Source organism: Xyrauchen texanus, chromosome 1 (assembly GCF_025860055.1).
Source record: "Xyrauchen texanus isolate HMW12.3.18 chromosome 1, RBS_HiC_50CHRs, whole genome shotgun sequence".
Classification (NCBI taxonomy): Eukaryota; Metazoa; Chordata; class Actinopteri; order Cypriniformes; family Catostomidae; genus Xyrauchen; species Xyrauchen texanus.
The window spans coordinates 46,728,555-46,756,122 of NC_068276.1; the positions used below are offsets into that span (position 1 = coordinate 46,728,555).

General features: G+C 38.2%; 1 protein-coding gene across 6 annotated transcripts; it reads right to left on the minus strand.

Moving 5' to 3' along the window:
* tp53bp1 (tumor protein p53 binding protein, 1) lies at positions 1 to 26,867 on the minus strand. 6 transcript variants are annotated; one of them, XM_052131661.1, is made up of 29 exons: positions 26,742 to 26,867; positions 24,506 to 24,711; positions 24,262 to 24,343; positions 23,166 to 23,238; positions 22,967 to 23,028; positions 22,101 to 22,220; positions 21,964 to 22,018; positions 21,713 to 21,876; positions 21,487 to 21,613; positions 20,932 to 21,020; positions 20,653 to 20,852; positions 19,237 to 20,536; positions 19,014 to 19,130; positions 18,630 to 18,830; positions 17,835 to 17,901; positions 17,495 to 17,578; positions 14,772 to 15,081; positions 14,609 to 14,668; positions 13,335 to 13,484; positions 12,942 to 13,162; positions 11,806 to 11,952; positions 10,447 to 10,835; positions 8,724 to 8,915; positions 7,483 to 7,665; positions 6,719 to 6,907; positions 2,915 to 3,009; positions 2,614 to 2,810; positions 1,313 to 1,449; positions 1 to 277 (listed from the first exon to the last, which is right to left on the minus strand). In XM_052131661.1, the coding sequence occupies exons 2-29, from the start codon at positions 24,683 to 24,685 to the stop codon at positions 102 to 104; spliced, it is 5,367 nt and encodes a 1,788-aa protein (XP_051987621.1). In that variant the 5' UTR covers positions 24,686 to 24,711; positions 26,742 to 26,867; the 3' UTR covers positions 1 to 101. The 6 variants fall into 6 exon arrangements, with proteins under 6 accessions (XP_051987621.1, XP_051987627.1, XP_051987611.1 ...); XM_052131667.1 differs by lacking the exon at positions 26,742 to 26,867 and adding an exon at positions 25,484 to 25,599 and having other exon boundaries at positions 21,713 to 21,873; XM_052131651.1 differs by lacking the exon at positions 26,742 to 26,867 and adding an exon at positions 25,484 to 25,599.
* Positions 26,868 to 27,568: the final 701 nt, after the last annotated feature.

The window sequence follows — 27,568 nt, forward strand, 5'->3', positions numbered from 1 at the left end:
CAATTTTTTTTAATTGAATAAAAACTATATACAGTAATTTGCATGCACTAAAACACGGAGGACGGTTAAAAAGACAAGTGAGAAGACACCAGAGGGGTGATTTATGTAGACAGATTGTGACAAAATTCAGAATTACTGTCATAGCCGAGGCACTTCCCACAAATCAGACTCTGGATCAGCCACTCCAGAGACACGACAGGAATGTCCTTGGCCACATGTTTCAGTACCTCACAAGGAGATGCAGTCACTGCCAGGTCAAACTTGACAGCTGGAATGTCTGTTAATGACAATTTACACATTATTCCACATGGTTTACCTTTATCACCACTTAAATAAATTCATATAAAAAGGCACAGCAATTAACTTATTGACTTAAAGTAATAGTTAACAATAATGAATCATTTGCTATTCTCATCATTTACTCACCCTCAAAGTCATCTGCTGAACGCAAATGAAGATCGTTAGAAGAATATTTCAGCTCTTTTGCTTTATACAAGTTAATGGGTGCCAACATTTTGAAGTTCCAAAAATCTAATGAGTTAGCAGAAAAGTAATCTAAAGTCTCCAGTGGTTAAATCCATATATTCAAAAGTGATCAATTTTAAGTCCTTTATTACTATAAATTCTTCTCTCTGCTCAGTCAATATCAACTTTACTTTCACATTTTTTCTTGTGTTTTTGGTGATTCACATTCTTGTGCATATCGCCCCCTACTGGGCAGAGAGGAGACTCTCTAGCAGAAAACTAACTTAAATATGTAAATATTGATCTGTTTCTCACCCACACCCATCATATCGCTCCTGAAGATATGGATTAAAACACTAGAGTCATATAGATTACTTTTATGATACCTTTATGTGATTTTTGGAGCATCAAAATTGTGGCACCAACTCACTTGGATTGTATGGACCTACAGAGCTGAAATATTCTTAAATCCTTAAATCATAATTTGTGTTCTGCAGGAGATAGAAAGTCATACACACCTGGGATAGCATGAGAATGAGTAAATTATGTTAGAATGTTAAATAAGTCATACTAGTAAAATCAGATAAGGCTATTTTATTCTACACAAGGGTGGCATTCCTTTTGTTATCAAATACAGCTGAATCTGTATCCCCTCTATTATCAGATAGTTTAAGTCCCAGTAAAAAGCATTCACTGGTGACAAACAACTGCTGCAGCCACACCGATAGGTGTCAGTATTAAGACAAAGATGGCTCTTGTATTGACCAGACACACGTAAATAAAAAAAATATTTGTTGCGCCATTAAAAGCCATCTATTTTGTCTGTACTAAGGATAGTGTTACTCACGAGAAATGTCTTGGTTTTCTTTATGGTGATGAACTTTCGCCACTCCACCCATGGAAAGCAAAGAAGTCCACAAATCAACTCGATCCTCTAATATGAGCAGTATCTTTAAGGCGTTAAAAGGGTTACAACGAGGATGCCTGAGGACAGAGAATACACACACACACACACACACACACACACACACACACACACACACACACACACACACAGTAATGTCACTTAGGCTATATTCACACTACAGATGAATGTGGCCCATATCTGATTTTTTTGTTTTGTTGCACAAATCTTTTTTTTTTGTTAGGTTGATCACATGACATTTTAAATAACAGACACTGGTTTGAACAGCCGACACTCCTAAACTGACCCGCATGCATGTTCATCATTATGATATGAATAACAAATTAAATTATAGGGCCTAATTAAACATTTAATTATCAGTTTAACACAGACAGGACAAATTATCTGATATTATGTACGTGAGTGATGGAGAAAGGCGGTTGATGGATAAAGTATTTTTATATAGTCATTTGCCTTCATATGGTGGACTATAAATAGTCATCAAGTTCAAGTGTAATATTACCTATGAGTGATATGTAATATCACCTATCATAGGTAATATTACACTTGAACTTGATGACTATTTATAGTCCACTATATGAAGGCAAATGACTACATAAAAATACTTTACACCATCAAATTGAAAGACAGCAGGAAAAACGGCATTTTATGTAAGGTAAGAAGAGTTCTCCATTTATTTCATATTTACATTGACTGGCTTGCATTCGTATTTTGATACAGTTTGAGAAATATAGCGAGTGAAAGGCAAAGAGCACCATTACATAAATATACATTTACATACGCATATTTAACGGGCAATCCATATGATTCGTTGAAGCAAACTGTTTTTTTCCCTTAAAAAGAAACTGAATGCATTAACTAGACATTATATAACAGGCATATGCTGGGAATCACGTGTGAAAATGACAATCGTTGAGGTAGATTCATGTAAAATCACATTAAATCTGACCTGGCTGTTCACATCGAAGACACACTGGAAAAAAAAAAATCAAGAAAAGTATTCGATTTATTTCCACATGTGAATGTGGCCCAGATTAGATTTGAAAATATCAAGATTCAAAAGAGCTTTTGGCTGTTCACACGATCAGCCAATTAACAAATCTGACACATGTGAAAAAAAATCTGATTTGGGCCACATTCAGCTGCGGTGTGAATGCAGCCTCAGTAATGAATTCCAACATCCAAGTAATATTAGATGAAAATTAAAAAAGACAAGATCTTACCACTCTACAATGCGTCCCTCTGGCCCCTGACCAGCAGGCAGCAGATAGTTCCTGTAGTTTAGCAGCTTCTTCTCCTGGCAGCAGTCTCTCACCCAGATCTGAGACACACAGGGAACACCACCTGCCACACACATCAGGTACTTCCTGGTACGACAGTGCTGGTCAGCAATCAGCAAGCTCTGATAGGCTGCTTTACACTGAAAAACCCAGAAAACACACATGCACAAGAATGCACAAAGCAATAAGTATTTTGTCCAGCTCGTGGGAAGAATAAGGTTGAGTTGGGTTGAAAACGGCTCACCTGTTCTTCATTAAAGTCAGGCAGAATCATTCCTCCTCCCGCCTCCAGCTGCCTCACCGTATATTCTTTGTTATATGGAGCTCTCTGCACATATTCTAATAATAGAAGAATCAGGTTTTGAATTAGAAAAGAGCTACATCGCAGTTCAATATTAAGATGAAATTTGGAGTCGAGACTTGAGGGTTAGTATACCTAAAAACTCAATGAATATGAATCCATACAATGAAAATGAATGGATATGTTGTCAAGCTCAACTGGAGCACCACAATAGTAGTCCACACAACCAATCCGCTATATTCAAAGTCTTCTGAAGCCATATGACAGCTTTAAATGAGAAATAGACTGAAATTTTAAGTCATAAACCATAAATTATGCTATGATGTGTTCTCGCTAGGAATGTCATAAAATACCAATACATTGATTATTGATCAGCACACTATTTTCTCAATAGTTTTTTAAAGCATTGAAATATTAACATTATCCCACATTTAAATAAGAAGCCTAATTTAAGTGTTTTCCAATTCACTGTCAGTTGGCCTTCTGTTTAATGTAGTCTGGTGTGACGAGGAGGAGGGCGTGTCTGGGCTGTGTTGTTGGACGCCTGGCACTGAGTTTTCTAATCGGCCGGAGAGAGAGATAAGGAGGGGCCAGGATGCCAGTTCGAGAGATAGAGATGCATGTGTTGTGTGTGCGCGCAAGCACTTTTATGTTATGTTTGAGTTATGTTGCTGTTCAGCCAGTTCCTGCCTCCTCCTTGCCAATGCTGTGAAACCCGGGAGGGAGGAGGGATGCACTATCGGTAAGCCCTCGCAGCTGTTGGAGGGTCACAACGCCGAGGAGGTATGGTACGGTGGTACTGGAGTGGTTCGCTAGGAGGCAGAGGATTTTGAGCAGCCTCCAGAGTCATTGCTTGGCGCCGCCGAAAGACGCCGAAATGCAGTGTGCGTCCTTCATAGAAATTAATTGTTTCTAATTTTAGAACGTGCCATGATGTCCACCAGACGCGTTCAGTGTTCGACCCCCCTTTAAATCGAATATTCTGGGTTTAAAACAAGTGTTAAGCTCAATTCACAGTATTTGTGCCATGATTTTGATTACCACAAAAAATTATTTTGACTCGTCCCTCCTTTCCAAATCGAGTTGTGGGGAGGGACTTACAATGGAAGTAAATGAGGACAATGAAAGTGAATGTGGCCAATTTCTGGAGGGTTTAAACACAAAAATGTGAAGCTTATAATTTTTTTAAGTACTTACATTAATTCTTCTGTTAAAACATTTGTATTATTTGAGCTTTCGGTTAAATTGTAATTTGTACAGTCATTTTATGGTTTGTTGACATTACATCACCATGGCAACAAAGTTGTAAAATTGATTAGAACTTTTCACAGAAAAGGTTAGTAAGTGATTTTATCACACTAAAATCATGTTTACATGCATATACAGGTGAAACTCGAAAAATTAGAATATCTTGCAAAAGTTCATTTATTTCAGTAATTCCACTTAAAAGGTGAAACTAATATATTATATAGACTCATTACAAGCAAAGTAAGATATTTCAAGCCTTTATTTGATATAATTTTTATGATTATGGCTTACAGCTTATGAAAACCCCAAATTCAGAATCTCAGAAAATTAGAATATTGTGAAAAGGTTCAGTATTGTAGGCTCAAAGTGTCACACTCTAATCAGCTAAACACCTGCAAAGGGTTCCTGAGCCTTTAAATGGTCTCTCAGTCTGGTTCAGTTGAATTCACAATCATGGGGAAGACTGCTGACCTGACAGTTGTGCAGAAAACCATCATTGACTCCCTCCACAAGGAGGGAAAGCCTCAAAATGTAATTGCAAAAGAAGTTGGATGTTCTCAAAGTGCTGTATCAAAGCACATTAATAGAAAGTTAAGTGGAAGGGAAAAGTGTGGAAGAAAAAGGTGCACAAGCAGCAGGGATAACCGTAGCCTGGAGAGGATTGTCAGGAAAAGGCCATTCAAATGTGTGGGGGAGCTTCACAAGGAGTGGACTGAGGCTGGAGTTACTGCATCAAGAGCCACCACACACAGACGGGTCCTGGACATGGGCTTCAAATGTCAAACGTCTTACCTGGGCTAAAGAAAAAAAGAACTGGTCTGTTGCTCAGTGGTCCAAAGTCCTCTTTTCTGATGAGAGCAAATTTTGCATCTCATTTGGAAACCAAGGTCCCAGAGTCTGGAGGAAGAATGGAGAGGCACACAATCCAAGATGCTTGAAGTCCAGTGTGAAGTTTCCACAGTCTGTGTTGGTTTGGGGAGCCATGTCATCGGCTGGTGTTGGTCCACTGTGCTTGATTAAGTCCAGAGTCAACGCAGCCATCTACCGGGACATTTTAGAGCACTTCATGCTTCCTTCAGCAGACAAGCTTTATGGAGATGCTGACTTCATTTTCCAGCAGGACTTGGCACCTGCCCACACTGCCAAAAGTACCAAAACCTGGTTCAATGACCATGGTATTACTGTGCTTGATTGGCCAGCAAACTCGCTTGACCTGAACCCCATAGAGAATCTATGGGTCATTGCCAAGAGAAAGATGAGAGACATGAGACCAAACAATGCAGAAGAGCTGAAGGCCGCTATTGAAGCATCTTGGTCTTCCATAACACCTCAGCAGTGCCACAGGCTGATAGCATCCATGCCACGCTGAATTGAGGCAGTAATTAATGCAAAAGGGGCCCAAACCAAGTACTGAGTACATATGCATAATTATACTTTTCAGAGGGCCGACATTTCTGTATTTAAAATCCTTTTTTTATTGATTTCATGTAATATTCTAATTTTCTGAGATTCTGAATTTGGGGTTTTCATAAGCTGTAAGCCATAATCATCAAAATTATATCAAATAAAGGCTTGAAATATCTTACTTTGCTTGTAATGAGTCTATATAATATATTAGTTTCACCTTTTAAGTTGAATTACTGAAATTAATGAACTTTTGCACGATATTCTAATTTTTCGAGTTTCACCTGTATGTAGCTTGTGTCTATACTTTTGAAAAAGTGAGTATTTTAACGTTCAAAAATTAGCCCTCATTCACTGCCATTGTAAATGCTTCACTGTAACCCAGATTTTTGCTTTTATTTTTAAGAAAAGGAGGGATGAGTCAAAATAAAATTTTGTGGTAATCAACATTATGCCACAAATGCTGTTGATTGAGCTAAACTTGTCTTGAACTCAGGATATTCCTTTAACTAATCCCACAGCTCACACATTACCAAAGTTATGTTGAGGAATACAAAAACTATTGTGCAATGATTAGCCCAATTTATTTCTGGAAAAAAAAAAAAAATGGCAATAAAGATCGACAATCTAGAAAAATTCTGATTATCGATGTGTGACGAAGGCATCGATCCCAGGCCTAGATCTCACACACCAATTTGAACATGCAAAATAAAGAATGAGATTTGAGAGCTACTGTAAAAAAATAAAACAATCAGTGAATAATGAATACAATTTAAATCTATTCCTCACGCAAAGCTATCGTATGGATTTAGAGGACTTGAAACAAAGAGTATGAGTCATAGGAACAACGTTTATAACATTTCTATGGTGCTTTTATGTCATCATTGGAACTCAACAGTACCAATTTTATGGAATAGAGCACCTGGGACATTCTGTGAAACATCTGATGTGTTTGACAGATAAAAGAAAGTCATTTTTCGGATTTGCTACATCATAATGGTGATTAAATTGACAATGTTCATATTGAACTATTCCTTAAAAAAAACACCCAACCATCAAATCACACATGCGGTCTGAGTTTGCTCTTGCCCTCACCTTCATCATCATCGCTGCTCTGCAGGTTAGACTCTCTTTCGCTTTCAGAGGATGCTGTCAGCAAAAACACAAAGCCCATAAAAAGGGAAGAGTTCTCAGGAAGAGGGCCATGTGTTGCCACCAGGTCATTAGGGTCAGATGGCAAGTCTATTCCGCTCCCAGATGTGTTGCAAGCTGCTGTCCGCTGCCCTGTTGAAGTGGAACAACAAAATAAAACTTCCAAAAAATTGGAGGTAAACACAAGCATTATTCAAATCAATGACTGGTGGTAAAATAAATTTTTAATTGTGAGGAATTAGAAAGGCACCACTCCCATCAACCATGTGAAGTGCTCACCCAAACAAAAGCAAAAAGGTACGCCACATACCAGTTGATGTTTCAAGTTGGAGATCTGCATTCCATTAAGTGATATAAAAGCACTATTTATTCACACCTTTGAATGGTTCATCATTGGTTTTATATTGAAATATTAAATGGTGACCCGCAACAGATTTAACACTGGGGAGAAAGGCAATGATTCTGTTTGTCGTTTACTTGGTTTGAGTACATTTAAAATACATTTACAGGAAACGTTCTAAAATGTGACATCAATTCATAGATATTAAAAAGAATAAAATGTTCTTCACACATTGCTAAAAAATTTAAAAAGCCCAAATTAAGCAATAAAACCAGGCATGTAATAAAACGTTATTGTAAAATGTCTCAAGATCCTGTGGTGCAAATGTTTTGCTCCACATTGCTGCTGTCTGCAAAGGGCTCCGTACCCACTCTGGCCCCTCCCCCCCTGCGTCCTCTCTTCGCAGGAGTCCTTTCATCCTCAGAGCCGCTGATGAGTTTTCGTTTCCCAGAAGGCCCTGGGGTTCTCGGGCTGTTGCTGGAGCTGCGGTTAGGGGTGCCTGTTCCACTGGGGTTCCCTCTGCGCCTCCTTTTTCCTTCTACCAGGTTATCTGATGACAGAATGAACACAATTGTGCTGAATAACTATGCCGACTCAATTTATGTAACAAATGAGCCCTTGTAAATCTATGTCCGAGCACTCAGTTACAGTCCCTTGCGACAATCAGAAAGATTAAAATAAAAAGCTGTTGAAGAAAAGTTAGTAATTATACTGCGTGTGAAGCAGATGGATGAATTAAATTAAATTCATGATTAATATTCAATCATTATTTATTATTATTATTCCTATTTTTGTTATTATGATCATAAATAATAGTCCAACTACAACACTGCTACTACTATTAATAATAATTTATTAGTAGAAATTCATAGATATGATATGTAGATAGATATGATTTGTAATTGCACGAAAAGGTCCATTAAATGCAAGTGAATGGTGAACAAATCTTTGAAGGTCCAAAAAGACATAAAAGCAGCATAAAAGTAATCCACAGAACTCCAGTGGTTAAATCCACATCTTATATAATAGGTGTGGGTGCAAAACAGATCAATATTTAAGTCCTTTTTTTACAAAATCTCCACATTTAATTACACATTTATCATTTTCGTTTTTTTGCATTTTGCCACCTACTGGTCGAGGCTAGTCAAAGGTGGAGATTTATAGTCAAAAAGGACTTAAATATTGATTTGTTTCTCATCCACACCTATCTTATTGCTTTATAAGATATGCATTTAACCAATGGATTTGTATGGTTACTTTTATGCTGCCTTTATGTGCTTTTTAGAGCTCCAAAGTTCTGGTCACCATTCACTTGCATTGTATGGACCTACAGAGCTGAAATATTCTTCTACAAATCTTTGTGTTCTGCAGAAAAGAAAGTATGGGATGGCATCATTTTGAGAAATGGCACATTATGAGAAAATGTATATTTATTTTCGGGTGAACTACTACTTTAATGCAATGATGCACACATGCTACCTCTCTAGTGGTATGAGACATCCCAAATTCATGTATTTTGCTTGCAGATTCTGCCTTGTCCTTAAATAGCCTGAATCCAGAACTACTTTCACAAAATGTACTACAAGCTCAGGACAGTGGAAGACTTACCGAGGCTGATGTCAGATGCCATGGTTTGGGGTGTAGAAGGTTCGTAAGGCCCCAGTCCATACTGCTCCCTCAACCGGTTGCCTTGCTCCATGCTGAGAATCACAGATGTTCTGTTGTACCACATACTCTGACCATCTTTCTCTATGCAGTACAGGAAATCAGAGCCTTGTGTCTTATGCCCCTTCACTACACCTGAATGGCAAAAACAGTTGAATAGCTTTAAAATATGTTCTGTCATATAATTTTTCATATTTGTATTGCAAACATAAATTCTGAATGTAAAATAGTTAACGCCTGTTTAAGCCAAGTCTGATACAATAAAGTTTGCAAATAAGTTTTGAAAAGCACACAAAAAACCTGTTCAAAAGAAAAACCCATCCAAATACAGAAATGCAGAACCTTGCGTCTTATGCCCCTTCACTACACCTAAATAGCACAAACAATTGATTATTGATCAACTGTTGATATCTACATTCAATGTAATATATAATGGTAACTTAATTCACTGTGTTTGGCAATGCACAGTAATACACAATTTTTGGAAATAAATAATTGATACAATCTCCAATATAATAGTGAGAATGGATCCTCTGTGCCCTAACCTTGGTAGCTTTGACAGAAACATGAACTGAAGTTGGTCAATCCAGCTTGTGTCTGTTACATGAAAAATTATTAATTTCCATGTATTGGAAAAATATCTCTCACCTTCAAAAAAAAAAGCAAAAAACTGGTGTAATTTATAAAATATGGGGTTTATTTTTTGGAATTAATAAATAATCAAGACATACAGTTCAATATTAATGTAATATTAAGACAAAACCACTTTATTTTGTAGTTTCCTATACACGAATTAAAGAATGTAACAAAGTGTTATTGTTGTGTTTGTTGCTATAATATTGCTTTTATTTTTCTTCTGGTTTTGGTTCTAGTTTGTTTGTTTGGTCCATTTTATTATTTTCCTTCTACAATCATTATTGTGGCTTTATTCTTGAATTCGATTTGTATTTTCTTTCTCTAGAGATGACAACAACCAAGTGGAGAGGATACTGCTTTTCTTTTTTGTTTGCTCTATGTGGAAAATAAAAGAACAAAAAAATAAAGAAAAATATGTATTACATAAATGTATTAGCTTAAAAATGTGTAGACTATCAGAAGCTGATTTGCTAAATGCTTGACATAATTTTCTGGAATTTTCCAAGCTTTCAAATGCAGAGTTAACTTAGTGTATGTAAACTTCTGACCCACTGGATATGGTAAATTAAAAGTGAAACAATCTGTCTGTAAATAATTGTTGGAAAAATTACTCATGTCATGCACAAAGTAGATGTAAAACAACTTCCCAAAACTAAAGTTTGCTGATATGAAACCTGTGGAGTGGTTAAAAAATGAGTTTTAATGACTTAAACCTTAATGTATGTAAATTTCTGACTTCAACTGTATATACTGTATATTTGAATGCAAGTGAAATACAAATGTTTTTATGCAAAATAAAAACTGACACCACAGAAACACAATCCATCACTACAACTTAATAGTCATCACAGCAGAATGATAATAATAATCCACTGTTAGTAACAATAGTAATACTGCTATAATAAATATGAAGTAAAAATTTTGAAACTCAGTGTAAAGGAGTCCATAATGACGCAGCGTTTTATTTACCGGTAATAAGTTATTGTCCTGAACATTCAGACCATTAAACTGTTTGACCCATCCATCTTACCTATATTAAAGAACTCCTCCTCAGTCAGGGCTGTGACCTCTGTCTCCAGAGGAATGGGGTCACAGAGCAAGATATCCTTTCCTTGTACTTCACATTCTTGGTTGTCATCGAATAGAAGGCGGAAATGGTTTTCGCCTAGGTCTCGGGTAATACTCCCAGAATAGAAGTATGAATTGGAAGACCACTTGGCCAGTACACGCAACCCAACAAAACTGCTGGTTCCAGTACTGTTGTCAGGTGAGGTGGTGTTGAGGGAATCGGAGCGGCCCGTAGTGCTGGGTTCTGCTGGACTGCCTGATGCTCCAGCATGTCTTTGGGCAAAGGCCTCCTCCTCTGAGGATGATACAGTCTGGCCATGGGCTCCACCTCTCTGCCCTATCCTGCCACCTCTAATAGTTAGTATTAGGACATGGAGAGGGCAACAGAAGAGGACATGGTGAACACATTACTATTGCAACACCCATAAAATAAGCTAATAATATATTACAATAATCAATTTTAATAGATCGAGCATCAGCCATGACATTCATTTGTTGACCGATACAGAGGGTTTATTCTTCAAAGGTTCAGCTCTATAGACAGAATATCCATGACCCATAAAGCAGAGTTGACACTAGAAACGAGAAAGGGTCATGCAAGACAGTTAAAGAAATAGATTATTTCTTCTGCTGAAAACAAACGAAGACATTTAGAAGAATATCTCAGGTCTGTTGTCTATACAATGAAGCTCCAAAAATCACATCAAAGCAGCATAAACTCCATTGGTTTAATCTGTCATCAGAAGAAATATGATAGGTGTGGTTGAGAAACAGATCTTTATTAAAGTCCTTTTTTAACTACAAATTATTTTCCCTGCCCAGTAGGTGGCGATATGACAAAGAATGTGAATCGCAAAAAACAAAAGATAAAACTCTTAACATATTATAGCCTGAAGGAGGGCTGTTTGAAAGTGGAGATTTATTGTAAAAAAGGACTTAAATGTTGATCTGTTTCTCACCTATGCAAATAATATCACTTATAAAAGAAATTGATTTCTTAAATCATATGAATTACTTTTAAGTTGCCTTTATGTGCTTTTTTGAGCTTCAATGTTTTGTTGAATTGCATTATATGGACCTATAAAGCTAAAATATTCTTCTAAAAATCTTTGTTTGTGTTCAGCAGAAAAAATAAAGACATACACATCCGGAAAGGCGTGAGGGTTAGTAAATGATGACAGCATTTTCTTTTTTTGGGTGAACTACCCCTTTAAATAACATAAAAACAGATTCACATAGGGATTTATGAAGTGAATTTGTCGAATTGTGGGTTTAAACAGCATATTGGACCCTGCCAGCAAGCCTACAAGAAGTAGCTCACCTGGACAGCGGGCTGCGGGAAGGAGGCCTTCCTCGCCGGGCACGGCCACGGGGGCTCAGCTGGGTAGTGACCCGAGACCCCCGTGCATCCGTCACCTCTGACCCCACCACTGCATTCTGGGTCCTCGGCTGCTGCCATCCCCACCGCCTGGGGATGAGTACAAACACACACAAGGAGAGGAAGCGCTCAGCTGAAACGCCCTCGACCAAAAGTGTATGCGTGCAGCAGCCATGAGAGGAGCCTATATTGTGCTGAATTACATAGATTGTTACTGTGTCTGCATCCCTGTTTCCACTTGGTATCAAAATCCATCTCTTGTAATCCAATCACAAGTTGTCAGCCAATTCACTTGATAGTAACATCTGCCTCAAATGCATCTCCATTTACAGCTTGTGGATTTGGAAGGGAGGGTCTCTGATTTTGTGACTTCATACAGTATATCACTTACTACGTCTTATGCATGTTCATCAAGCACAAGAAATAATACAAATGTCACCACAAATGTGACATTTTTAGTCAAGCTCATTCAAAATATCGATCGGACAGTTATTTTATTTTAAAGCAACACAAAGTTTTAAACCTTTGTTTTAGCGCAATGGATTATGAACAGGTGGTCCTATGCTGCAAGATGCATCAGGACGCATTAGCGTTTACACTACAAATGTTGCACATGTGTTTTCAACAGCCTCCGAATGTGAAGAAGAAATGTCAACGAGCGCATCTGGTACTCAAACAATTCCACAGGTGCTCTAGATCAGGGATAGGAATTTGAAAAACAAAGTAGGAAAAAAAAGCCTCTGAAAGTGGTTTGAGTGATCCGATCGCAAAACATTTACACCTGAATTCAGCACTGTCCACATCTGATCAGATTGATTGTAACAAATGTTAACATCAGGTGTAAACAGGGAGTAAGTCTACTAATGATAAGGTAAGAAGATGCTTAAGAGAATTAAGAAACATGTCGAAAGTCACATGCACACAACAGGACAGCCCTACTAGTGTGACCATTTCCAAAGTACATGTATATACTGTGATTGTGTGTCTACACAGAAGCAGCAGTCAGTGGAGAAGAGAGTTGTGTTTTAATTGCAGAGTGTTAGTAAAAGGAACCATGCACAGGACTCCACACTTCTCACCTGCCAGACTTGGCCCCTCGGCTGGGTGGCATGATAAAATCAGGCATTCTGATGGGGCCCAGGCCCCCACTGCTTGTCCCACTGGAGCTGTGGTGTGACGGGGCCTTAGAGGAGAGTGAACTGACATCAGCCAGGTCTCCTGATGTCATGGAGCTCCCTGTGCGGGATGGGGACATGTCATTATCCACAACGCAGCGGTCCACCATGGGGTCCTCAGACTCCTTGAGAAAGAAATACAGTAGGTTTGTTTTGGATCAAAGCCTATCAATCTAACAGCAACAGGTTTAATCCACTCCTAAGAATATACAGTAGCTATGAATATGTCAATCTTTTGCAATCAAAACATTTAACTAGCACAGAGAACCAAACAACAATCAAGGCTACACTTCTTACCTGGGTAACCTTGCGGTCAACCTCTCTGCCGTTTTCATAGTAGACATCTGTAATGATGCGAGTGACAGTTGTGCGGACCTCTTGGATGGTGCGAACATGTCTGCGCATTGACGGACCTGGCTGGGTTCTGGTGGGTGTGCTTTGTTCTCCCTTTACATAACGTAAGAGTAAGATGAAGCTTGAAGAAAAAGCTACAGCCCTTTATTTTAAACACAAATCTTGTGCACATACCAACTGAAATAAGCCTTTTTTTCTTCAGTCTAACTCGTTTAAGCTAGGAGCCAAGAGGGATAGTTCTCCCAAATATTTAAATTCTCTCATCATTTACTCATCCTCATGCCATCCCAGATGTGTATGACTTTGTTCTGCAGAACACAAAATATGATTTTTAGAACTATATATGTCAGCTCTGTAGATCCTCTTGATGCAAGTGAATGGGTGCCAAAATATTTACGCTCAAAGAAGCACAAAGGCATCATAAAAGTAATCCATACTACTCCAGTGGTTAGATCCATGTCTTCAGAAGTGATAAGATGGGTGTGGTTGAGAAACAGATCAATATTTAAGACCTTATTGCTTATTTGGCATATGCATGAAGAATGTGAAATCACCAAAAACAAAATAAGAATTTGAAAGTGAAAAATTAATGTGGAGACTGACTGAGCAGGGAGAAGAATTTATTGTAAAAAAGGACGTACGTTGGTATTTGTTTCTCACCCACACCTATCATATCGCTTCAGAAGACATGGATTTAACCACTGGAGCTGTAAGGAGTACTTCTATGCTGCATTTGTGATTTTTGGAGCTTCAAAGTTTTAAGACTTTGTGTTCTTCGGAAAAAAGAAATTAATACACATCTGGCAATGATGAGAGAATGTTCATTTTTGGGTAAACAATTTGACAAAGTCGGCTTTGGGTTTTATTGGGTGTCATGGAATGACACCAGAAAAAAGAGAGAGAGAATGACATACCATTGAACAGTTGAATGCATACATGAAAGTTATTTTTAAATATATAAATGATAGTAGGTTGATCTTGATTCATGGAAGTTTAGCTGACTTTCAATGGTTCCACTCTATGTTAGGATTCAGGGACTATATTACACGAACATTCTAACTTAATTTCTTTATTAGAGGTTTAGATGCTGACTTTAATTTCTCAGAACTTAACTTAAGACGTAAGATAGGAAGTTTCTATAATACAGTCCCTGGTATAACCTCGAAGGCTTATTGAAAAGATCTGCATCATCATAAGGACTAAGTGAGATATCTTACCCTGCCAGACAGGTTGTGTGGTCCAGACAGATCAAAACTAGTCTGCTGAGACACAGCTCTCTGCCAAACCAAGAGACAAAATGGAATTAAATTTTAAATATATATATATTTTTTTAAATGCATTTCATTATCTGTCTAAATTTATTCAGAGTGACTGTCTCACTTTGCTGGGTGGGCTGGTAGTTGAGGTGATATCCACGCTAGTTTGTTGAGACACAGCTCTCTGTTTGAAAGGGGTTCTGGGAGACGGCATTTCGGAAGTGCTGGGGACCTCTTGTTCTTTGTTAGGGGAGGACAGGCCACTGACCAGTGGCTCAGAGTGTGCTTCAGAACCACCAGGATGCAGAGACTGATGCGGTATGGCTTCACTGACTCTGCCTGAGGTTCTGCTGCCCACTGTTCCTCTCGAGCGATTGGGAGACAGTGCTGAGTCAGTTTTAAGGGAACAGTTGAATGGCTGGCTTTGTTGCCTGCTGTAGGAGTGGTAAGAAAAACAAGTTAGAGATAGAAGCTTTGAAAGACTAAAGTACATATTATCTGACTGTAATGTTTCACTTAAGATTCTCTGAAAAAGAGAAGCAGGGTTCCCACTCTTTTCAAGGCATAATTTTACAGGACATTTTATGTGTCACTCGGTTGTAATATTTAAGCAAAAACACATGACACAGCAGTTTAATTACATTTCATAAAATAAATGGTGTCTAATCAAATTAATGTGCTAAAACGTTAATCAAATAAAAATTTAATTATTTTAAGTAATACAACTTTTTAACATAATATTGCATTATTTTTATCAAATGAAGTGCTTTTCAACAGAACATCACAAATGTGAGATATTGCTTTAATACCTTATTATATTACTGTTATTATTATTTAATTGTATTAAACATGATACATTAAAATAAATATATTGTCTGTATGAGCTGCATGCTTCAGATCTCTCTGCTCACTGTCATCTGTGACATACTGTGGTTCTCAACCTTTTTTATGTTCTGGACCCCCGGATTTGTAATACATTTTAAATTATTCTATGGACCCCCTGCAATTACGCCATGGACCACTAGGGGTCCGCAGACCCCGGATGAGAAACACTGATCTATTACACATCCAGAGCGCATGTAATGCTCATGATAAGGTGTTTCGGTGGATGAGTGGCTGGCTCATACAGCACGTTTTTAAATAAATTGGAGCCTTTTGCGGTTTAATAATCACACTTGGGACATATCGAGATTTTTATTAGATTCATTGTGAAAAACATTCATTTTCATTCCAAATATGCCAAATTCCGTGACATTCCGCATTTTACAGCCAAAGCCATTTAATGGCCGGATTCAGTGATTTTATCTGTTTTCTGCATCGTGGATATCATTGGGCCCTACACGTGTTAACAGCAGTATAAATATGAACTCCATGAACTCTGATCATTGAATTATTGAAAATGTATTTACATATCGAGATGTAAAGGCCCGCATCACCACACTACCACCTCAGGGTGTGAATTCATTTTAAAAGGCCATCCGACCATCATTGTCTAAAGTTTACTCAATAAAATTTGGATAATTCAAATGTTTTTGTTGTTATTGCCACAGTAGTGTTGGAACGGGAAGAAAACTCACTATATCAATACTTGTACAAAAACCTTGTCAGCGACAAAATCTAAATGTCTTATCAAACTGTAATATTTTCAAGAACAAATAATTATTTTAAGGGCATTTAGGTATTTTTCTCATTTTCCATGACTGAAAAACTGCTTTGCAAAATTCCAGGTTTTCCAGGACACATGGGAACCCTGTCTAAAGGCCCTTTTCCACAAGCAGCCACAAGCAGCCTTGCATTGAGCTTTCAAAATGACAGCATTTCTGCTGTGCAACAGAACTGAAGATCTATACAGAAAAGCCTCAAGAGATTTCTGGGTAACTACATTGAGCAATTCTTTAAATAATGTTCACAAATTATAATATTTAATTAAACATTTAGATTTTCTACTTGTGCTTCTCTGATCCACAAAAAAAAAAAAAACTGATAACAACCTTGAGCTGTGCAACTGGGTCATTCGCCATTCTACAGCTCACTACAACCCTGCCTAGGCAAGAGTGGCACTATCAAACCTACTTAAAGCTTCTAAAGATATCCAACACCAACAGAACTCTGAAGGTCAGTTGCGCCCAATAAAATTCTTGGCACTGGGCTTACAATTTTATTTAAGAACATCTGTGTCCCTACAAAAGCAGCACTGACAGATCACTTTAAGTACATTTGGTAAACAGAAATATATGAATATAGTATGCTTAGAATAGTAGTGTATATGAACATTCAAATAAGTATCTACCGGTATATTACAATATTTTCATATAAAATGTAATTCTTAACTATTTAAACGTTTTTAATTAATTATCCTTTTACTAATCATTAGTTAACATAATCTAAGGTATTGATGTTTGTTAATGTTATAAATGATAGTTATTTTAAAGTTTTAACAATATCTTCTATGAAGCACACATGAACTACTAATAATTTTTATTGGAGATGTCTGTATTCTGTAATTTGAGGACTTAAATTTCAGTATGGTTGTCACAAAACAAAATTAAATGGCTTTAAAAGACTTATGTGAATATAGTGAACAAGTTGTATGAACTATTTTATGGTGAATTTTTTCAGCTTGCCAGACATTTTATGATTTCATCATTCTTCAAAATTCTCAGTTTGCATTGTAAAGAAATAATTAACAACAGCATATTGGTTTGAAGGTGAGAAAATGAAGGGCAAATAATGACAACATTTTCATTTGAACTATTCCTATAAAACCTTTACCTCTAATGAACAGCAGGTGGCAGTAATGCATTTGAAAGAGTGACATTGAATTCTGTTTTCTGAGGATTGTGATACCTGAGAGGAAGATCACTGGACTCCACATCATCCTCCACCTGGACCTGCCTGTGGGCCTCCCGCACACGGCTAAACACAGACGGACTGAAAGAAAGACAAAACACAGGGAAATAAACCATTTTATGCACCCAATGCACATCAGTGCTCTCTATCCATTTCTGTTTCCTGCTGCTTAAATCAGTATTTGAACTATTTATATTCTACGGTCTAGGTCATCATTAATGCTCTGAATTTCAGATGTGTTAAAATACTGTGGCAGTGAATCAGCAGCTGTGAGTGACAGAAGAAAAATTAATCCAGACCACAGATAAGCATTTTCATAGCAACCACCACAGGTTACCTGGTTACAGCCATGGCAACAGTAGTAGCCTTGGAGACAGAGCCTTCTTCATCCATTAATGGTGGTTCTGCGAAAGCATTAAAATCAAGCAAATTTGTTACGCTGAACCAATTACAAACTATATCATTAGGATGTAATTGACTGTAATTTTACTTTAAATTACACATAAATATTTAAATGTATAGATCCAAAAAAAATGAAATCTTCATCTAAACAGTATATAACAATTTATAAAATAAAAAATACAAATATCTATTTTTATGATTATATACAGTATTTAGCATGTGTCTTTAGTAGAGTGAGAGAAAAGAAGGATGGGAAAGAAATGAAGGAAGTATGTAAAAAGAGAGACATTTAGGAAAGGAAGGAAGGCAGGAAGGAAAGAGTGAAAGGAGAGACATTTTGGACAGGAAGACACATATAGGAAAGAAAGAAAGAATGATAAGAGACATTTAGGAAATGAAGGAAGGAAGAAAAGAGTGAAAGGAGAGACATTTAGGAAAGGAAGGAAGATTGGGAGGAAGGAAGAGAAAGCAGGGAAAGGAAGAAAGTAAGTGATAGGAGAGACATATAGGAAAGAAAGGAAGATCGGAAGGAAGGAAGAGAAAGTAGGGAAAGGAAGGAAGGAAGGAAGGGATAGGAGAGACATAGGAAAGAAATATGGAGTGATAGGAGAGACATTTAGGAAAGGAAGGAAGATAGGAAGGAAGGAAGAGAAAGTAGGGAAAGGAATTAAAAAAGCAAGGAAGGATGGATGGAAAGAAAGGAAGGAAGGAAAAATGAAAAGGCTTTTACTCTGCAAACTGAAATGTTCAGAGCCCGAGCTGCCCTCCTCCACAGGAGTAACCAGTTTCATCCTGAGACTCAGTTTCCCATCTCCATCCACAGTTACTGGCACCTCGCCCTCTCTGCTCTCCTCCACCGAAATCTCACTGGCTGCCATGGTCGTCTCCCTGGTAACATCACCCTCTGACGGCTCTGAGAACGAGGTCATCTCTGCAAAAGATAAAAATGGTATGAAAAGCAAATTAAAAAAAGTTTAAAAAGCAGGAGCTTTTGGTATAGTACAGCAAGGAAAATAAAAATAGGAGGGAGGAGTGTGCAGCATCAGATTGGCATTCTGATATATCAGAACCCATATATTCAAGTGTTATGCAATGTATGGAGAGGGACACACACCAATCGGAGTGCTGTGTCTTGGTGTCTTTTTCAGCTGACTAATTTGTAGAGGAGTTGCACTCACAGCTGGGTGGATCAGCTCGCCCTCTTTGGGCAAAGTAAAGTGAAACGGAAGCTCTGGCGAGGAAAGGGGAAAAAACAGAAAACATCAAGTTGGATTTACTAAAGACGGGTTACATAATAGCCAAGGATAATAGATCATCTGTTCGAGCCTTAATCCCACCTCCAGAACTGTCGCTTAGACTTTTGTTGGCATCATTGTCCGAGTTCATTCTCTCAGGGTCTTTGTGCTGTCCTGCATCTGTGGGCTTTATGCTCTGTGACTTCGCTTTCTCAAGCTGTAAAGGTGAGACCTCAGTTGATCTCACTGGCTGAGACCCTGAGATCTTTGTAGTGGGCTCACGTTTGTCCAGCATGGAGCTCTTCACAGGCTGCAAGGAGCTTATGAATGGCTGTGACCTTCCATTCTTTACTCTTTCCTGAGAGACCCTCTGGCTCTCCTCAAGCACCATGACACTGAAGCTCTCCTCTTTGCTGGAGGAGTGGTGATCTTTGATGGGTTCACACTGGGATCTCTCCTCCTGCTCCACAACCTCCTCATCTTCTATGGGCTTTGGAGAAAGTACTTGGCTCTGAGACAAGGCCAGGTTGAGTCCTGTGTCTTCATCCCTCTCTGTACTCTGGATGTCACCTTCATCCATCTGCTCCCCCTCTTCAGTATTTCTAATGCTGTCTGTAATAACACTGTGAATAATAGGCTGGCTGAGTTTCTGGCTTTGACTTAGACCTTTTGCATTCTCAGTGTTCTTTGGAGAGGACACAGTCAGGAAAGATTGAGACTGAGACTGTGTGGTGACTGGGATGGGAGTGCAGCTCACAGGTTTCCCCTCTGGCTGTGAGGCTTGTGAAGAGCTGGTGACCGTCAGATCTACAGTTTTACTCTTCTGTGGTGATGAAGGGGTGTCTGAAACACACCCAGTACTGACAGGTCGCTGGGACTGAGTGGCACCGAAAGCTACTTTACTTTGGCTCCCTCCAATAACAGACTGAGAATGCAGCTTTTGAGAGGTACAGTCTTCTGCCCCTTCTGGTAAAGCACTTGTACATTTGGAGTCAGGCACCTCGGAGTTATTTTGTGAATTTGACGTTTTACCAGGCTCTGGCCCCATGCCATTCTTACTGTTTTTTTGGGAATGGTGTTTAAGGCCACTCTTATCAACATCGAGAGTTGCTTTCTCTTCCTCAATCTGCGTGGCTTGGCTATCCTCCTCAACAATGAATGCTTGAGTTTTCTGAGAATAATTGTTTTCACTGCTAAGTTCCAACTGAAAACACTCAGCAACCTCTGAGGGCTGTGAAGAGCTACTTGAAGGTTTTGTTAGCTTCTCTGGTGGGTCAGTCTGCTTGGGGAATCTTGACTCTGTTCCTAATGCACTGTTCTGGTGAAGCAACTTGTTATTTGGGGCCTCTGTCCCCTGACTATTGTTCCCAGGGTCAAGGCTGGGAGTGGAAATAAACACGTCCTACATTGATAAAAAAAATAAAATAAATTACATTATAAACAAAAGGATGTGCACAAGATGTAAAATTTGAGTGCTACAGACTGAATACAAAGTTACTTCTAATAGTTCATGCCTACATGTGAGAATTCAGGCTGGCTAGGCACAGAGAGGCTTTTCTCCAGAACGAATACAGGGGAATTTTGGGACACTGGGGTAGAGGCTGTGGGTTGTGGTTTGGGACAGGGGTCCATGTCCATTGGCTCCTCCTCTCTCCTTTGTGGAAGGTCCTCAGGGGGGCCAGATGTGTCCATTGGGGATTCAGCAGCTTCATTATAATCTAAATGAAATGATATCTGAGTGCTTTTAAAAAGCATGTTACATCACAAAAGCCTAATCTATATCTACATCAGACTTACTCTGCTCTTTTTCTGTGGGTGAATTTGGGACAATGTAAGGTGTCTGGCTTAAATTGTCTTGAGTGGCCGCCACAAAGTCAACAGATTGCCTAATGAAATGAAGAAACATAGGCCAGTTATTGTTTTTTTTTTTCATGGTTAAATTTATTTTTGGTCACAGTACATAGAGACAAAGGGGTTAAAACTTTTTAAAAAAAGAAATTTGTTAACCCAAAAGTGAATATCACTTCACCTCATCTAGTTCTTAACCCATATGATTTATAGAGAAGTTTAGCATGTTGACATTGCTCTTTTTATACACAAAGAAGACTTCAAATATAGCGCAATACATTTGGACAACATTTATGGTGCTCCTTTTGGAGCATGCAAGAACTATATGGAAAAGACCAGTGTCAACATTCTGCTGAACTTTTGATAATGAAAAAGAAAATTGTGAAAGATTTAGTGGAATAACATGAGGGTGAGTAGATAATTACAGAATAAGAATGGATCCATAGTTTTACCCCTTCAACCAAAAATACAAATCAACATATTGTACTAGGAGTAAACACTTACTGTGAAATACTCTCCTGCACAAGTGTTCCCTGACCAGACAGGTGAAGCAGGCGAAGAGTATGTGCAGGAGTGGATGTTGGCATGTGTTCCTTGTCAAGCTGTGAAATGCTGCTTTCTGCCCTAGTGCCTGTGATGGTAAACATGGTCAGATAATAACAATAAACAAACAAAATCTATTATTAGGTGATAACAGATAATAATTAGATAAACTTGGGTCTACACACACCATTTCTATCATTTTCAAACAGGTCATCCTGAGAGGAAATTATCTCATCATCTTCATCCTCTTGACTGTCCGGTACTTGAGAGTGCAGAATGGCCTGAACACTGAGCTTCCTGCCTTCCCCGTCCTGAGGCCTTGAAAGGCTGCTTGAACTGACCTCTGACCTACTACAAGATCAAGAAAATTACAACCGTCATTGTGAATACATTTTGTAACAACATCATTAGCATCATCAGTCCAAAAAAGGTGCTTGCCCTCCAGAATTTTCATCCTGACAGCCCGATGTCCTTTCTGAACTCTTCAAACCACCTGATAGAGGAAAAGAAACAAAGCCAATCACATAAGTATCAAGAGCTGAAGAACAGATGGATACAGGAATATGTAAACATACTTTGGCTGGCAGGTTTCTGACTGTCTCTCTGATTGGCAGGAACTCCATCAAGCTCATCTTTCTCATCAATGACACCCTGGGTCTCTGACAGCTCCAGGAGACCAAACCGAGACATCTCCTCTGTGAACAGATCAAAACAAATTTTGGCGCAACATTTACTGCCATCCAGATGCTGTCATTTCCAGGGACATCCCTGCATTTTCCAGTTGGACAACACCAAACCACATACTGCCCGGAATACAGGAGCATAGCTGCGTACATTTACATTTATGCATTTGGCAGATGCTTTTATCCAAAGCGACTTACAATGCACTTATAACAGGGATAATCCCCCCGGAGCAACCTGGAGTTAAGTGCCTCGCTCAAGCACACAATGGTGGTGGCCGTGGGGATCGAACCAGCGATCTTCTGATTAACAGTTATGTGCTTTAGCCCACTACGCCACTACCACTATGCATAAGCAGAGTACTGGTACTAAATTGGCAGTCCTGACCCGTTTCCAATTGAGAATGTGTGGTGCGTAATTAAACGCTTAATACGGCAACAAAGCCCTGTATAATTGTGCAGCTGAAGACCTGCAAAATGGATGAATGGGGGGAAATTCAGCTTGATAAACTTAAACTTTTGTCTTCAATGCCCAATTGCTTAATAAGTGTTATTAGCAAAATGGTGATGTTACACAGTGGTAAAAGCAGGTTAAATAAATTTAAACAAATTATATCACAAGGTAAAACATCAAATAATGTGTTGTTGTAGTGCTTTCAATAAAGCTCAGGGTGAAAATAATTTACTAATCACACCTTTTTATTTTTATTAGCATTTCCATACTTTCCCAACTTTTTCAGAACTGGGGTTGTATATCTCACCACGTGTCTCTGTGCAGTGTGCAGTGGAATTGGCTTCAGACTCCATGTGCTCTTTAACACCTCTGAGTGAACAAATATGAATTAAGATACCACATAGAAGCAAACATGACGGCCGTTTATGAAACGTAAATATTTCTCTCAGCTTGGAAAATGTAAAAGGTGTTAAGATGACTCAACATCTGCAGCATAGTTTTAGTACCTTTTTGGAAAGCTAACTTCAAAAACTAGACTATTCTCTGTAGCTGCGGGATCCTGGCTGGACTGCAAATGATCTGAAACAGAAAACATTTCTTTAGAAATATGTAAACAAACAATGAGCTAAATCTAATGTCAGTTAGGTAAGATACTAGCAATGTTTCATTCCTGAACGTATCTGTCTTTTTGAACAAATCTTTTTAAGTATAAGAATCATCCTTGTTGACGTCCATACACTGACTCATATTTCTCATTCACTGACATCTCTCCCTTTTGAAGCCAATGAGCTGAAGTTTAAATTGCAAATTATTGGGAAAATAAGACCTGCCATTTGTTGTGAAAACAGTAATGGTGTTAAAATCTACTTTTAAAGTATCTTCGTAGACATGCTAATTCTATTTGTGTTGTTTTGTATTGCTTTTAAAGACTGACTATAGCCAATAGCATTAAAGTGCTGGCTGTGATGGAGCATATCATTAGTTTTACCCACTGAAAGAATACACCCCTTCACAGAACTAGAAGTCAGTCATTTGAGTCTGAACAAGATGAGCCATCGGCCATCTCGTTCGTGAACACTGAATGAATCAGTCATGTTTGTAAATGCAGATATGCTCACCAACTGAATGATACTGTTCATTCAGTTCAGGGGCTGAAAAAATTATAAATAAAAGTGAGTGATGACCACAAATTGCAATGACATATGGACATTATTGGAACTCATTATTATTATTTTAAGGCAAGTATCATTGTCTTTTTTGTATAGCTTGATAAAAAAAGTCATGCTCAGAAGTTGCACAAGAGAACAATATGATAAGCTTTGTTGTCATTAGTAGGGAAAAGGCTTAAACACTCTGTAGTGCTGAAATCTCTTAGTAGACAAACAAATTTAAATAAAGGATAATTAGACTTGTTCTGGATCGTGAATGACTCTTGTACCAAATGTTAAAGAGGCTCATTTTGTTTCATCTAATGGCACGAAGGTGTAATTTGTAGAACTTATCAATGAATGAATCTGAACAAATCTTTTTGGCGAATGGATTCAAAAGAATTGTGTCACTGACACTGATTTAAAATAACCACCACCACTGTAAAATACATACCCGAGTTGGCTGTATTGTCGCTCTTATCAATCTGACTGTCAGTTTGCACACAATGTGTTTTAGTAGGGGAAGAAATCAGCTCCTGCAAAGACACAGCGGGAGGTAGCAAGTCACTTATACTGCCATTTGTTTACCCTGATGTGAGGCCATATGGTTAGCCCAAAAATCATTCAATACTACTATAAAGGTCTTATGAACAGTTAAGATAGGATGCCACAAGCCGCTATGGCCTTTAATGCCTCACCAGCACAGGGCTGTGAGATGTTGGCTGAAGGTTGGAGAGGCGACGGGCGAGAATAGCACAGTAGCTGGTGTCAGGGTCGTCCTCCAGGGCCACGCTGTCAGGCTGAGAGTCCTCGACTATAAGACAGGGATTCTCTGTCTGGGGAAAACTTGAATCAAGATCACTCTCACCAGGATCCATAAGGGTGGGACAGGGTTAGCAGATGTCTACATAAACAGAGAATGAGGAGATGAGCTCAAATAAAAGTGTTTGATTGATATTTGCAAATAGACAATGCAATAAAATCAAAGAAATAAGGTAATGTTATAGCACGCAAAGACCACTTGACAATGTTCCAGACTGGTTGGGATTCCTGATTTTCATCCAGGCGGCCCAGGTTCAACTACAGGTATGGGAAAATCACTATTTTGTATTTTTTTTTATGATAATATGGCTGTTAATTTCCTTATTTGTAAGGCACTCTGAATAATAGCATCTGTTAAATGACTAAATGTAAATATAGATACTCAGCACAACATCTGTCCAGGAAGAACCCCATATCAAAAGTAACTAGACATTCTTATGCTGTTCAAATGTAACATCTTAATGATGTGTCTTAGATAAAACACTATTAACAAGATGTTTTTCATAAAAGATACATTTATATGCGATATCATTTCTGTATGCTGAGAGCACGCGAGACCTCTAGCTACGCGACAGCACGAGACTGCGCATTGCTTCACGTTGCTGAGTTTCCCCAGCGTGCGTCAATAAATCAATACAATCATAGAACACACGAAATGCACAAACGATACGCTAAGACACGCAAGAAAGTAATTAATTCTTTCCATAGCGTCTTCTACCATAAACAACATTTTTATTGTAGCTTTCTCGCGAGGAATGTGCGCAAACAGCGATGCGGGTAACTAGCTTGCATTGCAATGACAGAACGCCGCCCGTCCTGTAAACAAACGACCCCGACAGTATTTATTTCCTTACTTGAATAGCTGCTGGATCCCTGGCATCTTAAACCACGACAGTGGATGTATGAATTTACAGTTCACAGAACTCCTGTTTACACAGCCTATCCCTGGAGAAACCCTGCAATTCGCGGCAAAACCCCTGCAGGAATACTCGCCGTTGATTGGTTAGAAAAGTTCTTGACTCAACCAAACTTATAGGAGACCTCTTTTGATTGGCTGAGAGAGAAGCTTGAGGCGGGGTTTGCGATCTGTAGTGGAAGTTCGTATTGCGCAGATGTTAAAAGGCCCCAATGGTTCTTTTCGTGTTTATTTACCTGCATTTTACCTGAAATTGAATAGTATATACCATAATACGACTAAATATTAAGCAGAACCCCTAAAAGACAATAAAATACAATATCGACACATTAAGTTACCAAGCCTACAAGGACAGTAACGTGGACAGATTTGAGTTGAAAATATAATACACAATTAGAATTTTGGCCCCACTATATTTATTTGGGAGATACAAGAGATTTGATAGACCTATGGGATTTTAGTTGATACCCTACATTTAGGAATGAAGACATCAACGTTAATTTATTTTTTGTCCATTCGTTACCTAATGGAAAATATACGTTGATATTCATTTCTGTTGGCAATGTGTACTTTGTGTTTGTTTTTGGTATATGCATTTTTAACATTAATTATTATTATTATTATTATTATTATTATTATTATTATATTGTTATTATTTTAGTGACGTGATATGAAATATAAACCGAGCAAGTTTTAATTATTCTTAAATTGTCTTTTGGAATGATTATATATATAATGTAAGTTATTTAGATGTGTGTATTAATCTATTTACATTCAACATGTAATACAAGCATATCCAGCTGTTCTATCATTGCACTGAATAATCAGTGATGCTGAAGTACAAGAGCATCTTGCATTTAATTGGTTTAGCAACTGCAAACATGTGGTGACATAGACTACATTTTGATGCCATGATGCTATTTCTGCAGCAATATTTTAATATAGGCTACCACACCAACATAGCCTACATATTATAAGCACATGACGGCTTACAGCTGTCGCCTCAAAGCACACACGACGCCTTATCCTCATTAATAATCAATGTAGAAACGAGCATCATATTAGATCAATGCCTTTATAACGGATCACATAAACACTTCGTCTTTAAATCATCGAGCTGACAGCACAAAAAAACAAACAAACAAAAAAGACAAGTCACTGCGATGGCGAAAGCTGACGAACATAAGCCCCATTACCTGAGAAATGGATCCTTCGCAAACCAGTAGGCTTGTCTATTTCAGGAAGAATGCTGGAAGAAATAAATGGCTGTGCGGTCGATTTTCTCTCTATGAAGACGGGGTGTGTGTGGCATACGTGGTGTCACTTGACGACACATTGGCATCTTTAGATGTGCGCGCGCATGGTAATTATTAGGAATGTATTCATTTCCAAACAAATAAAAAAAATTACTAATAATATATATATATATATTTTTTTTTTTTTTTTTTTGTAGGGGTGGAAAAATGCATCGATGCATCGCGATGCATCTATCAAGAAATATTGATGCATCGATTACTACATTTAAGAATCGATTATCATTATTATATTATATTAATACAGTTGAAGTCAGAAGTTTACATATACTTAGGTTGAAGTCATTATCATTTAACCACTCCAAAGATTTAATATTAGCAAACTATAGTTTTGGCAAGACGTTTAGGGTATCTACTTTGTGCATGACAAGGGTAATTTTTCTAACAATTGTTTACAGACAGATTGTTTCACTTTTAATTGATTACATCACAATTCCAGTGGGTCAGAAGTTTACATACACTAAGTTATCTGTGCCTTTAAGCAGCTTGGAAAATTCCAGAAAATGACGTCAAGCATTTAGACAATTAGCCATTTAGCTTCTAATAGGAGGTGTACTGAATTGGAGGTGTACATGTGGATGTATTTTAAGGCCTACATTCAAGCTCAATGTCTCTTTGCTTGACATCATGGGAATTTCAAAAGAAATCAGCCAAGACCTCAGAAAAAAATAGACCACCACAAGTCTGGTTCATTCTTAGGAGCAATTTCC